The following is a 14,720-nucleotide window of genomic DNA, read 5'->3' as shown; positions in this document are numbered from 1 at the left end:
TCCCTAATAGCCAAAATATGCCTGCTATTGCTGAAAAGTTGATAATTCATCGATTAAAGCTGGCAGTGATACAGCCGTAAATGTTCCGACTTCCGATATTTGTTAATAACTATTTAACGAGGCATGGCATGGTTCTAAAAACTATCCTTGAATCTTGCCAAGGGTTTATACTACATTCTTCAATTCTAAAAGTTCATGTTTTAACCCCAGGAAAGGAGTTATTAATGAATAATCAAGGTAGTGTATATTAGGAGTAGGAGGAGTGGGGGTAGCTGTACTCCGCATACCTCCACTAACATTCTGTGATCCTGGCACGAAATTTTTAGTTCGAAACCTGTTCTTAGATGGCGATACTATACGATTGCACCAAATCGTGGGGGGCGAGAGGGGATTTGTACTCCGCCTTTAGTTCGAAACCTGTTCTTAGATGGCGATACCATACGTCGTCACCAAATCGTGGGGGGCGAGAGGGGGTCTGTACCCCGGATAGTACGAATCCCTGATATTAGGTGGCGATACTATACGTTGGCACTTTTTGCGCAAGTATGGGTCATATGTATGTACATACGTGAGCTTCAAGTGTTTCGAAGTATTGAGGAAAACAAACTGTTACTCGCTCTCTTTTTCGATTCTCTTATTGTTTATAAAAAATAGAAACACTTTGTTAACATCCATTTAGGAGAACGGTAAACATTGAAGTTTAATGTGTTTTAATAGCGGCAACGCCAGTGGATGTATGGGGATGTTTTATAACCTTGTATGCATGTTTATAGTATTGTAAATAATCGTTAAAGATTGTAAATTACTAACAAATATGATATTTATTCTATAAATTTGTTGTCTAATTGTAAGTACGTATAGTTACTGTTTAGAAAACAATGTTTATACTTTAACGTGATAGATATTATTGGTTATTGTTTTGACATTTATATTATACTTACTTTAATTTTTCTTCTTTATGTTTCTTTGACACACGAAGGAAATGAAAGGGAGCATCATCTTTTAATCTCATTTTATTTAAAACAATGGAAATGACAAAACAATAGCATGGTTAATTAAATACTTGAAATATAAAATAATCAATTAACAATATTTGTTGCTAAATATTTTGTAACAGCTGTCCTTTTTCACAGAAATATGTCAACCGAAGAAGGGAATCGCAATGCAACATTGCAGCCTTTGCAAGAAAATAACCAATCTGTAAGCAGTACTTCGCAACATGCAGGAAACAGTAGGGAACCGAATGGTGCCAGACCTCAGGAACAAAGTAGCAGACAAAATAATCTCCAAAGAATACAACAGAGAAAACAGCAAATGTTAAATTTACCCCAAATGAAAAAAATTTTGAAAATTGCGACTTACAGCGCGTGTAAAGTCGAGGAATGCAAATGCGTCGGATGGAAAAATCCACAGTTATTGATTAAGTCTCCGAAAAGCGATACGCAACCGATTATAAATTTTTTCGATCCTTGCAAAAGCTGCACGCACGTTTTAGAAAATCACGTTTCCCACTTGACCAATCAGTCGGAGGAGGAGATCAATAAATTGCTATGCATGGTCATAGACGCGGACAATATCTTTCTAGGATTACAAAAAGAGGAAGATCCCGATACAAAGAAAGTTTATTTTTACTTGTGTAAACTTTTAAGGAAATGTATACAGTCGGTAACGAAACCTACGATAGAAGGTCCGCTTGGGCAACCGCCTTTCGAAAGACCTAGCATAGCAAAGGCAGTAATGAACTTTGTCGCATATAAATATGGCCATTTACCGCAAAGAGACATGCAAGCTATGTGCGACATGGCAAAGATGTTCTTGCACTGTTTAAATCATTGGAACTTTGATCCTCTGAGTGCTAGGAGAGGCACAATTAGCGTGGAAGACGCTCCTGCTTATAAAATTAATCATACGCGCTGGCTGGTATTCTGCCACATACCAGCGTTCTGCGACTCGTTGCCTCATTACGATACGTCTTTAGTTTTTGGGCGGACATTTGTTCAAGCTATTTTTAAACCAGTATCCAGACAATTGTTAGACAAGTGTCATAGCGAGCGAGATAAATTAGCGCCAGAAAAGAGAGTAATAGTCCTGACGCATTTCCCAAAGTACGTACGGATTCGTCCTCGTTTCAAGCAAAGCCTCTAAACTGCTTTACTTAAAAAGATTACTGATTTCAGATTTCTCTCGATGCTAGAAGCAGAAATTTATTCGGATAATTCACCGATCTGGGATCCCGATTTCAAGCAAGTGCCCCCCACTTATTTGCAAACTGCGTTAGAATCAAAGTCGAATCAGGGAAGAAGAACGGGCGAATTCGAAAAAGTTACAGTCACGCCAAATGATAAAGATAATTACACGACGATTAATATAAGTCCTGGCATGAAAAAGATTCATGAAAAAAGGTCCCATTCCGAGGGACGTTCGGATGTAAAAAGAAGAAAAAACGAGGAAGTATTCGAAGATTTACCCGAAGAAACAGTTGCTGAAATTGTGGCAACTATCAACGACCCCAATTACATGTGCGGACCCGATGCCGTATTCCCGCCGAATGTACCGCGAGACGAAACTGCCAAGATCGAAGAGAGTAGAAAGATTATAGAATTTCATGTCGTCGGAAACAGTCTGACACAACCGGTTTCGAAACAAACGATGCTTTGGTTGATCGGATTACATAACGTATTCAGCCATCAGTTGCCTAGAATGCCAAAAGAGTACATATCTCAACTAGTTTTTGATCCGTAAGTGTGGCTCATACTAGAAAGGTATTCATTTTGTTTCCATAATACACGTTGGAAGATTTAATCGTAACAATGTTTTATTTGTAGTAAACACAAAACATTGGCCTTGATAAAAGACGGCCGACCAATTGGTGGTATTTGTTTCCGAATGTTTCCGACACAGGGCTTCACAGAAATAGTATTCTGTGCCGTAACAAGTCAAGAACAAGTAAAAGGCTATGGTACACACTTGATGAACATGCTTAAAGATTATCACATAAAGAGCAATATATTACATTTCCTCACGTTCGCGGACGAATTTGCAATCGGATATTTTAAAAAGCAAGGCTTTAGTAAGGACATTAAGTTACCACGATCTATGCATCAAGGATATATTAAGGATTACGAAGGAGCAACGTTAATGCATTGCGAATTAAACGCTAAAATTGTATACACCGAATTTACCGCAGTCATACGAAAACAGAAGGAAATTATCAAAAAATTGATTCATCAGAGACAGCAAGAGATACAAAAGGTTCATCCTGGTTTAACGTGCTTCAAAGAAGGCGTTAGAGGAATTCCTGTTGAATCTATTCCTGGCATCCGAGAAACTGGCTGGAAGAGTTATGCTCAAACGAGAACGAGAGGCGTAGCTAAGGGAACTCCAGGACCAGAACCGATGGAAGCGTGCTTAGACATTACCGATTCGTTGTACAATGCTTTGAAAAATGTTTTGAACAGCGTAAAAAATCATAGTACAGCGTGGCCGTTTTTAAAGCCTGTCGACAAAAACGATGTTCCGGATTATTACGATCATATTAAATACCCCATGGGTAAATGCAATAGAAACTCAAAACACAGTCATACAAAATGATAGTTGAAAATTAAGAGATTCGACTTTTATTTTTCAGATCTCAAGACTATGACCGATCGACTAAAGGCGCGGTACTATGTTACAAGAAGATTATTTATTGCAGATATGACACGGATTTTTACAAATTGTCGCTTGTATAATAGCCCCGACACCGAATATTACCGATGCGCTAACGCTTTGGAGAAATATTTCCAAACGAGAATGAAAGAAATCGGTCTGTGGGATAAATAGAATTAAGTATTTACCTTAGGAATAGACATGTTGATTACAATTTTTTTTTTTTACTGTACATTTATTTGTAAATATATAATTGTAAAATTGATGAATTCGAAAGAAAATGAACTTTTGGAAAAGAAAAATTATGAGAGTGGAAATATGTATTTATTTATTTGTACGTGTAATTCCTACCTTTAAATAAAACTATAGGTGAAAACAATGTTTGATTCTGTATAATTTTTTGCACTCCAAAAAACGGTTGAAAATAGGATATACAGCAAATTAGAACCAAACTAGGTACTTAATTTCACGGCCTAATTATAAGCATTAGTTTGAACAGTTAATTACGAAATGTAATACACCAATTATAACGAAGCTCTGCTTAGTGATTATTCTATGGAACAGTGAGTTCTTAAAATGCGTTAATTCTGAGAGAGTTAGCAAACTGAAACTTATATTTTCTATAAATATAGAAGGAACGTTAACTTATATAATGTAAATGAAAGAACTGTTAAATAGAGGCACATATTGGTCAAACGTTCTGCTTTAAATACAATTAAAATATCAAAGAAATTTGATAATTTTGCATGAAATTTCGATACGCGCGTATGGCCAACTAATTAAAACAATTATATTTACTATCGAAAAAGTTTAAAAAATATACGTAATCTTTACGTAAACATTATTCGTATAATTATAAAATCATATCGTAATTAACAAACGATCGAATACGTGGACGAATATGTCGAGTATTAAAAAATATTAAATTTAAAATTACAAACAAGTTGTACATGAAATTTTATAAGGTAAATAAAATATTTTAACTTTTTACATTTCTTACATCTTTTATATGCCTTATAATACGATGCATTTTGTAACTTCTGTAACTTGGTTTGTGTTCAGTGAACTCTTGGGAAGCTGGTTTCACTTTCTTCAATAAGCAGGATTTACTCAGTCTTAAATATAAATGATGTATATTCCAGTCTAAATTGGATTTGGTTAAGAGGAATTCAATATAGCTAAGGGGACAAGGAAATGCTTTATATGCTCTACTTAATACAAACTCTGTGTACGTAATGTAATAACATTCTCTTAATTGGCATACATTAAAAACCAATTAAAGCCTCTTATAAGGTATTCGTTGCCGTTTCTGTATTAGGTACAATATTAGTACAGTTATTTGGATTTTATGATTTCTATATTAGTAATTGATACAATTATAATTATTTAATTTTTGTATCGCGCTATTCTTCGTCTAGACTACATTACGCAAATGTAACAAATGTAGTACATTCTAAGATAATTCTTTTACAGATTTGTAAAAAATTAATAAAAAATTACAAAATTATAAAAACTACTACTACTAATAAATAAATACTACTTAAAGGGTATAGTAGTTCATAGAGATACGAGAAACTGTTTAAAATACAGACACAAATGTGCAGAGATAGGAAAAGAGGGGGAGTTGATATAAAGCAGCTCCATTCTTCCAGAGGAACAATTTTAAAGGAGTCAACGCACTGTGAAGATAGAACAAAGTCTAGTCATATAAATAAATCCTGTCTTTATATTACGATATATATTTAAACCTAATTTATTTTTAATTTATTTTAAAGCAAAGTAATTATTTCCATTTTAAAATGTGTGACGACGACGTTGCAGCCCTAGTAGTCGACAATGGATCGGGAATGTGCAAAGCAGGATTTGCAGGAGATGATGCTCCACGAGCTGTATTCCCTTCCATCGTCGGAAGACCTCGATATCAGGTAAAACTAATTTTGTCCAGTCTTTTTACGGCAATTAACAATATTTAGAGTTTTATTTTATTTATTATTTTAAACGTTTTAATATTATAGCTGAACATTTTCGAGACTCTTAAAACTTTCGTATTTCGTAAAGATTCTTGAATTTGATCGTAATTCTTTCTTTGTACATGTCCCGTGATATTCCCGCCAAATTGCGAGAACCTAATCTAGGAAAAAATCAAAGCGTTTATTTAAAAACTTTATGTAATATTTTTTCCTGCTTTTAAACTTTAGAATAAGTTCTCACAGTTCGACGGAAATACCATTGGACAATAAGAATGCTAAAAAAACCTTACGAAAGAGAATAAATGTAAAATTTTGCTTTAAATATTTTATCGACGTTAATAAAACTAAAATTGTACAGGGAATTATGGTCGGTATGGGACAGAAAGATAGTTACGTGGGGGACGAGGCCCAAAGCAAAAGAGGTGTTCTAACAGTAAAGTACCCGATTGAACATGGTATCGTAACAAATTGGGACGACATGGAAAAGATATGGCATCATACGTTTTACAACGAATTGAGAATTGCCCCTGAAGAACACCCCGTTCTTTTAACGGAGGCCCCGTTAAATCCCAAAGCTAATCGGGAAAAAATGACGCAAATTATGTTCGAAACATTTAATTCCCCGGCGATGTACGTCGCTATACAAGCCGTTTTATCGCTTTACGCTTCGGGACGCACTACAGGCATTGTATTAGATAGCGGTGACGGAGTTTCGCATACAGTCCCGATTTATGAGGGTATGTAGGTACTCACCGTTTTATCGAGTATCCATCCGTCCATCACTTTGATAATACAGCCCTTAAGATCATGCGTCTTCCTTCAAACTTCATCCTGAAATAAAAATATTTCTATGTTATCCAGGGTATGCCTTACCGCACGCAATTTTGCGTATGGACTTGGCTGGCCGCGATTTGACGGACTATCTCATGAAAATCTTAACCGAGAGAGGGTATTCTTTTACAACGACCGCGGAGCGTGAAATTGTTCGAGACATTAAAGAAAAATTATGTTACGTTGCTTTGGACTTTCAGCAAGAAATGGCTACAGCAGCCGGTTCAAGTGCTCTGGAAAAGAGCTACGAGTTACCGGACGGCCAGGTAATTATAATTACACGTGAATTTTAATTGGCACAAGCGTATGGAATATTGAAAACTAGACGTAATTCACGGACCACGCGCAACAACTGATTTCAGGTGATTACTATTGGTAACGAACGATTCCGATGCCCAGAAGCGATGTTCCAGCCAAGTTTTCTAGGCATGGAGTCATGCGGAATACACGAAACGACTTACAACTCGATTATGAAATGCGATGTCGATATTCGTAAGGATCTGTACGCGAATTCAGTTTTGTCGGGCGGCACTACTATGTATCCAGGTATCGCGGACAGAATGCAAAAGGAAATAACGGCATTGGCACCATCCACGATGAAGATCAAGATAATCGCGCCTCCGGAAAGGAAATACTCGGTCTGGATCGGTGGTTCGATCTTGGCTAGCTTAAGTACATTCCAACAAATGTGGATCTCGAAACAAGAGTACGACGAATCAGGACCGTCCATTGTACATAGAAAGTGTTTCTAATTTACCTTGTATTTACGAACGAAAAAAAAACTGTATCTCATTCAGCTTAATAATAAATCAACATCGTATTGCATAAAAACATTTTTGCTTTGGTATCCCGAACCCGATTTCAGCCTTTGCGTAGAACGACTATTTCACATTTACCAAGACATTCTTTATGAAATAATCTTATTTATTCAGTATCTCTTATTACCACTAAAGTATAACTCGCATTATGTATGTACAGGGCATTTCGTAAGCGGTCAAATTTCACACACGTAACAAAATCAATGAAAATATTACACCACTTTTTCGACTTTACTTCGATCGATTTAATTGAATCACGGTTATGTCTTGAAATTTCATGGATGCGATATAACGATGCATACTTCGAACATATGACAATGTAAACGCTTTTTTAGTTACTACGACGATCGAAATATTCTACCGAGCGGATAAAAAAAAAACAAATGTATATTTTTTTTACATTTGATCCATCAGTTACGGAATAACCTGTACGCATAGTAATAATGTATGTATTATATTATATAGTATAGTATTTATACACAATATAATAAATATATTTTACGTATATCGTATCTCGATTCAATTAAGTTAGAAACATATACACATTTATTTATACTCGCGTGCATGGGTGTATTGTACTTACATATAAGTGACGCACTCGCCATAGTCAACGTATACACATATACACTCGTATGTACATACTTAGGTCCTGCAATTATTACACGAACGTGATCAAATATTCAAAACTTTTCAAGTATTAGAATTTTTCCGGGTTATCATTCTACTCTGAAATTGCCCCATGCTGTTGTTGAAAATATTTATACAAGATGCATTCCTTTCTTTCAAAGTAACAAAAAAAAAATACGGTCCCGACAATATGCATACCTATCGTCACAAATAAAACGGAAAACAGAAACTAACGTTTACTTGGAAAGACGTTCCTTTATTTACAAGTAATAATTACTATATTCACCGTGTCTTAACGTCGAGCATTTCGGTTCAAGAAATTCTGATACTTTTTATGGACGGCTGAATCGAGTATCGCGTCACAGTTGTTACGTATTATGAAATAGAATAATATAACTAAATGTACACGAATAACAGAGGTTATACCTTTATCGAAAGAATGTTAAAAAGACAAAAAAATCACAATTAAATGCAACGATAAAAGAAAAACATCTCGGATGTATGTAATTCCTAATAAAGTTATAAAACTATTTGCATAGAAATAAAAAAAAAGAATTGAAAATATGAAAAACATATAAGTTTCACGATACTGCAAAACTATCAAATAAATTACACAATTCTTAAAGATTTACCGAATTACAGAAAATGTTAATACAATGAAGCCTAATACGAATCTTCAATGAAATAATCGTTCGATGATATTTACTGTCATAAATGGTGTTAATGTCCAATAAAAAGGAATTACAAAAATTTAATCAATTTCCATCTGCCACATTTTCGTAACTAGACGTCGTAACCCCTTTTCCTTTATATTTAATATAAAACAATAAAAATTACAAATTATATATAATTTTCTATATAATTGATTTATGATGTCAACATGGCCAATATATGCAAGTTATATCGTTTATGTTACTCGTTACTTATTTATCGAGCTATGTGTTCCCTTAACTGTAATACTTATCTTTACCGCATTCAAACAACTGTATTTGCCAAATTTATTAAACAGCATTCTGATGAACTTGCATTCTAAACATAATACTAATCACAATTCAAGATAAAAAAAATACATGTTTCAAATTTCAAATTACCGCAATCTAAAATACCATTATAAATATAATTTGTTAATTAGATCAATTAATAATACATTTTTTATTTTATAATGAAACTTTTGCTTGCATCCGTTACACCATTCAACCAAATAGAAAATTTTGTTGTAATCTTTATATGGTAATCTGTAAATTTAGAACATGAATATAGCGTTTTTGTAATTTCAAGATATCTTGTAACAAGTTCTTTCAATGCATCTTTAGCACTTTAGGAAGACGATAGTTATGTCTATGAATGTTTATAAACCTTTCATAGATAATACGTATTTTACATTTATTACACTACAAAAATGGTCCACAGAGGGTACAACATAGCTGAGATAATTTACCGGATGGACGCATCAGATACTTATTAGAATAAATTGTAATGGAAACATTACAGACAGTTGAAAACCGTAATGGATCTTTTATATCTTTTATATCTAGTGTATTTCTGGAAACAGAAATTTCATACGAATTTATATTATTCAAACATCGAATTTTATCCTACAATCAGTTAATATTAAATGAAATTAATAGAATTTGATCCAATATGGTTTTGAACTCTCTAAGATTTACATTATGAACTACATATGTTCACCATTCAAGAGTATTCTAATCCTTAACGATAAATACACTTTTGTAATACAATAAATACATTTGTACCACTGGTACTTTTTGGAAATATTTATGGAATCATTCCATAGGTACGAATATTTTTTCCTCAGTATCGATTCGAGACTAAAGAAAAGGGGCTACGAAGAATTTAAGATAGATTGTGTTGTTCGCTTGCACGCAATATAGATTTTGCAACAGATCTTTTTAGACGCGTACCTGTAGCATATTTTATTTATGTTCAATTAAATTCAGATTTTATACATTTGGAGAAAAAATAAATTCAATCTGAACATTTAACTTGATTATTATAGTTTGTACAACCCCGATTGAGATTTCACAGATATAAATAATAAATAATTCATTAAAATCAAAGAAATCAATAACGTTTTTATCAAATTGCGACAATACACACAGTTGTACGAATAAAATGACATTTGCCGATTTTAACGAATCGACAATTTATATCGATTTATATCGAATGTACACTCTACAGACGAATAGATAGAAAATAAAAAAGTAGTAGGTACTTCTCTTAGTTACAGTCATCTTTCCTGGATTATATTTTTAAAAATGTAATAAAAATATCTTTGGTGCCCCTATTCACATAGTAAAAAATATATGGTTTTAAAAAAGAGAGAGAAAATAAACAGAAGTATAAGGGAGCATGTCTACAACAAAGATTAAAAATAATAAGACAAAGGTCCTGTCTGTCGTCGTAAAAGCGTTTATCTCCTAGTGGATTTTCTTCTACCTGTCGATCGTTTTGGACGCCGACTATTTGATCGTGGCATGTTTGACCAAGGTAAAGAAAATTCGCTGTAAGTTTAAAATTAAAGGTAATTAATATAAATCAGTACGAGTGCGAATTTTGTATTATTAATACGTTTCTATTTACCTTGGAGAAAAACTAGGAATAGGAGCACCAAATGCAGTAATAGGTAATTGGGGATCCACTTGAAGACTTTGTATTTGTTCTATATCAGGCCATAACGACGATACAGATTCTTCTTCTACCGCAGATGGGCATGGTCCTGTATGATTCGTATTGTAACACGTAGCTTGATGATTCTGACGTTCTTGTCTCTGTTTTAATTTTTCGATGTGCCTCTGCTCTCTGAAAGAGATGGTTTACAAATATTAAAACTTAAATAATGCATTTACAACGCCATTAAATTTACCAGGAAATAATATAAACGAATACTAATTATAATACATTATTCTTTTATCATTTTATCGAAAATGCAAACCTTATCCTTTGTACATCCCATCTTTTTCTCCTCCTCTCATCGTTTTCCAGTTTTAAATGCCTCTTGTTAAAAATTTCATCGTCTAAATTTTCAGTCCCTTCCATCGTGTAACAGCTTGTATATATTTTCACTCTCCAATTTGGAACTTCCAAGGAGGTATCACTTTCCACTGGACTAGGTTCCTTCAAACTTAACGTATAATTAGGATCTCCAACAGCCGTGTAATAATGTTCCTCTGTTGTGAGGAAAGATTCTTTCTTTGCCAATAGTTTGCCTTTTCTATCACCTTTTCTACCAGTCTCGTGAGTTAACACTTTATCTTGTACTGTAGATGACGTGTCATTGCTGATTGTAGACGAACACGAGACTCCTCTTTTTCTTTTGCTTCCACTAGATAATGGTATCGGGTCTGATCTTCTCTTCTTTTTCTCTTCCCACTCTAATCGAATATCACTACCAGTTTCTACCTTGGTTTCAAGTTTTCCTTGATTATCATTTAGTTCTTGTTTCACGGTAGTAATTCCACCACTAGTGTTCAAACGAATCTTAAAACTCTCATTATACTGAGAATTATTGTTCTCGGACTGAATGTTTCTATGAATTTCGCTGGTTGATGGCACATTCACAGAATTGATGCTCGGAGGTGAACACGTCCCAATATGCTCTGACGTAATGGAATTTTCATTACTTTCTGACCGTAATTTTTGTAAGTTTACACGTCTGTCCATACGTTCCAAACGTAACTTTAGCTATAATATAAATATGCACTTATTAGTAAAGACTTAATGTATACATATTTTTAAAAACTTAACATACATAAAGATGTAATTTTAAATTTAAATTTCTTTTAACAATAAACACTAAGCACTATTCAATGAAAGTCCATCGTTAAGAAATTAACGATAATTAGGAAAAACGTAATTATAACAGAACCTAACTACTTATAATAATCGTAGAAAATCTCGGTCAGTTAAATAGTTTTATTTCGTTTAATATAAGCATAAGTATGTAAAGATAAACAACCGCACAAATTAGATAGAATTTGATTAAACAATCTTTATTTACTGTCAACAAACGATAGGACTGTGACGATCGGGTTTTAATTTCTCTGCGAATTCCAGGCATTATTGTTTCCACAATTTATCACACGTATAAATAGCGAAATGAAACAGCAGTGACAATGACATCATTCGAATCGTTTGAAATCGAATTGTTTTAAAAAATCCGTTCTTTCAAAAAAATCTTCCATTTTCCATTATGAAAGTGCCGTCATTGCTAAGGCAGATCGCGCGCGAGAATCAAGCAGAACGTGTAGTAACGTGCTTCTGGTTTCAAAGGTGCAATTCTACACGAAACAGCGCCATCCCGTGGCGTCGTTATGGCTGACCTTCACGATTGACCGACCAATGACAGAAACAGGAATAAGAACCGGGAAAATAGAGTCGAAAGAAAGAAAGGCAGAGACACTGACTGACGTATATACGAAACAAACATAAGCGCGGGTATTTTGGAACGTGTACTTATTCCCGTCGATCAAATTTTACGTTTAAAACCAACGAACAAAAAATAAAAACAAAGTAAGCTTGCGATGATCGGCACAATCGACGAAGCAAAATTATGTAAAATCAGAATACGTTAAATGGTATGTAGAAAGAGAAAGGAAATACCGTTTCGTTCTCCTGACGAAGAGCTGCTAACAATTTGTCCTTGGTGACGATCTGCTCGGATTGTTGCTGTATCAAATCAAGATGAAGAAGCAACAGTTCTTTAAGGTGCTTCACCTCCGTCAAATCATTCTGACGAGGTTCATTACCTCGTAAAGGGCTGACACCGAGAGCAGAGGTAGCAGTAGCAGCCGCCGGAGCTCCACCGTCTGTCATGCTGGCGTACATGTGATCAAAGTCACAGGGGAAACTGAGTATTCCGGCGGCCGGTTTACCGTTTTCACCAACGTTTTGGAATTCATTGCGGGAACAACTATTGTTCTGGTTGATAACGGAATTACCAGTGGTGCTGGTCGTAGAGACCGTACTACTCCGAACGCCGCTGGTGGCCGACGTGGTGGACAAGTGTTCGTTCATCGCCGCGACCATGTTGTCGTCGTCCTCTTCTTCGTTGTCCTCTTCTTCGTCTTCTTCGTAACAAGAAGTGGCAGCAGAAACAGCCGTGGTCGTTCGTTCGTTGTGATCAATGATAGTGGTCGTAGTATCGGTGGTATTGGTAGTAGTGGTGGTAAGATTGACGATTGGCGTCTCGATGCACGAGCCTGAGTATAGGTCTTGAAATTCAGTTTCGCTAAACTCCGTGCCGTCGTTCGCGTCCCTTTGATCCTCTATCGTTTCAAGATCCTCCGCTGTCTTGAGATCAGAGTTTACGTCGCCAAACTCCACGCTGCCAATGACGCCCCCGGCGGTCAAGCCGGTAATACAGACACCGCTGTTACAGCCGCTGTCACCGTTCCCACTACTACCAGCGGAACAACCACTATCACCATTATCACTGCCACTACCACTACCGGCGTTACTAGTAGCACTAGATCCAGTAGTACCAGTATCAGCAACAACAGCAGCAGCAGCAATAGAAGTAGCGTTACTAGTTTCACCAGCGAGAACAACTTTAGACGAGCCAGTGCTGCCAGCAGCGCCGCTTTCGTTCTCCTTCCTGTTCCCGTGCTCGTACTCATGAACGTTCTCCTTCTTATTTTCACCGTTCACGAGCTTCGAGGCCGAGCCACTCGACATCTTCCCTCTCTACCACCCTCGTCGTGGCTTCCCTCTTCTTCATTTGTGGCCGCTTCGAGCGTACCACGCGCCCGCACCGCGCACATTAAGCGTCTTGACAATGCCCTCACCGACGATGTCCTCTTCTCAACGTCGTTCTATTTACTCGTTACATATCATTACCCTTCGCCTATCCCTCGCACGATCGACTTTACAATCACTTCGATTACGAACGATGTCGTTTTTCCTATCTGTTCGTGTCTAAAACACTCGTCAAAGAAGTCTCTGCCACTGGCAGCGCACGAGGTACCTATTGCCCGAGATCGTGCTTATGTTTACTCTGACGGACGATGCGAGCCGCGCGGCGTTTCTCTGCCCCGCAGCATCCTACGCTCCTGACATCTACCGTTACTAATCACAAACCTCCTCGTTTTCTTCGGTTTTCCATCGATCAGCCACTTCACCATCGACGCACGTCAACGAATGCGAGCCTCTTTTTTTTTGCTCCGCATTTGCAATGTTCGATGCAACTTTTCGACACCTTTTCGGTATAATGAAAAAGGGCGCATGCGTTCTACGTTAATGCGTCTATTTCTTCTTGTACGGTACTATACCTAGGTATGCTGAATGGTCAGCGAAAACATTTGAAATTCTCTAATTGAAATGTTTTTAACACATTCACTGCCACAATGGTTACTGACGACCGACGCTTCAGACTTACATGTCTTTATAATGTTTACAATAAATGAACTTGAACACATTGAGTACCGAAATGACAAAATACGATACATCTGTTTATGATTGTATTGGCACGATTTATATTATTTATCAATTATTCAATCATATTTGTTTCTATTTAATTTTATAATTCTTTTTCTCAAAATCTTATATTCGAGTTACTGTTAACATGTATCGTGATTTGTAATTAATAAATTTTCAATTATCAAAGTTCTTTACATTATGATCGCCAGGAACGCCTACCGACACTATTTTCTATTACATTGCTTGGCACTAGCTTTGCCAATTACGTGATAATTTTAGAAAATTTTCGATAATGCATGAATGCGTCATTGAAAACTATCTATTTATTTTCGTAACATATACTTCTTTAAAAAGTCCAATAAACAGTATTATGAAACATGAATTTGATCGC

General features: G+C 35.7%; 3 protein-coding genes across 5 annotated transcripts; 2 read left to right on the top strand and 1 right to left on the bottom strand.

Moving 5' to 3' along the window:
- Window positions 1-551: 551 nt before the first annotated feature.
- Window positions 552-3,975, top strand: Gcn5 (Gcn5 acetyltransferase). Of its 3 annotated transcripts, none has more exons than XM_076762265.1 (5): window positions 552-686; window positions 1,134-2,105; window positions 2,178-2,738; window positions 2,826-3,550; window positions 3,629-3,975. In XM_076762265.1, the coding sequence occupies exons 2-5, from the start codon at window positions 1,138-1,140 to the stop codon at window positions 3,820-3,822; spliced, it is 2,448 nt and encodes an 815-aa protein (XP_076618380.1). In that variant the 5' UTR covers window positions 552-686; window positions 1,134-1,137; the 3' UTR covers window positions 3,823-3,975. The 3 variants fall into 3 exon arrangements, with proteins under 3 accessions (XP_076618380.1, XP_076618381.1, XP_076618379.1); XM_076762266.1 differs by lacking the exon at window positions 552-686 and adding an exon at window positions 697-757; XM_076762264.1 differs by lacking the exon at window positions 552-686 and adding an exon at window positions 701-847.
- A 170-nt stretch (window positions 3,976-4,145) lies between these two features.
- LOC143340388 (actin, clone 403) lies at window positions 4,146-7,466 on the top strand. The gene is made up of 4 exons (XM_076762273.1): window positions 4,146-5,573; window positions 5,977-6,355; window positions 6,480-6,715; window positions 6,812-7,466. Exons 1-4 carry the CDS (start codon window positions 5,448-5,450, stop codon window positions 7,199-7,201), a joined length of 1,131 nt encoding a protein of 376 aa, XP_076618388.1. The 5' UTR covers window positions 4,146-5,447; the 3' UTR covers window positions 7,202-7,466.
- Window positions 7,467-8,129: 663 nt separating this feature from the next.
- LOC143340384 (male-specific lethal 1 homolog) lies at window positions 8,130-14,621 on the bottom strand. Its single transcript, XM_076762267.1, has 4 exons — window positions 12,515-14,621; window positions 10,848-11,596; window positions 10,496-10,714; window positions 8,130-10,416 (listed from the first exon to the last, which is right to left on the bottom strand). The coding sequence occupies exons 1-4, from the start codon at window positions 13,586-13,588 to the stop codon at window positions 10,326-10,328; spliced, it is 2,133 nt and encodes a 710-aa protein (XP_076618382.1). The 5' UTR covers window positions 13,589-14,621; the 3' UTR covers window positions 8,130-10,325.
- Window positions 14,622-14,720: the final 99 nt, after the last annotated feature.

This window comes from Colletes latitarsis, chromosome 3, assembly GCF_051014445.1.
Source record: "Colletes latitarsis isolate SP2378_abdomen chromosome 3, iyColLati1, whole genome shotgun sequence".
Lineage (NCBI taxonomy): Eukaryota > Metazoa > Arthropoda > Insecta > Hymenoptera > Colletidae > Colletes > Colletes latitarsis.
Note: the sequence above shows the minus strand (reverse complement) of the source record. Positions and strands in the feature narration are given on the sequence as shown.

Coding starts and splice junctions, on each gene's coding strand:
- LOC143340388 (XM_076762273.1), top strand. CDS start 5,448: ATGTGTGACGACGACGTTGCAGCCCTAGTAGTCGACAATGGATCGGGA. Junction 5,574..5,976: donor TCGGAAGACCTCGATATCAG/GTAAAACTAATT, acceptor AAAATTGTACAG/GGAATTATGGTCGGTATGGG. Junction 6,356..6,479: donor TACAGTCCCGATTTATGAGG/GTATGTAGGTAC, acceptor TATGTTATCCAG/GGTATGCCTTACCGCACGCA.
- Gcn5 (XM_076762265.1), top strand. CDS start 1,138: ATGTCAACCGAAGAAGGGAATCGCAATGCAACATTGCAGCCTTTGCAA. Junction 2,739..2,825: donor TCTCAACTAGTTTTTGATCC/GTAAGTGTGGCT, acceptor TTTTATTTGTAG/TAAACACAAAACATTGGCCT. Junction 3,551..3,628: donor TCATATTAAATACCCCATGG/GTAAATGCAATA, acceptor TTTATTTTTCAG/ATCTCAAGACTATGACCGAT.
- LOC143340384 (XM_076762267.1), bottom strand. CDS start 13,588: ATGTCGAGTGGCTCGGCCTCGAAGCTCGTGAACGGTGAAAATAAGAAG. Junction 10,715..10,847: donor TGGGATGTACAAAGGATAAG/GTTTGCATTTTC, acceptor CATCTCTTTCAG/AGAGCAGAGGCACATCGAAA. Junction 10,417..10,495: donor ATTCCTAGTTTTTCTCCAAG/GTAAATAGAAAC, acceptor TTAAACTTACAG/CGAATTTTCTTTACCTTGGT.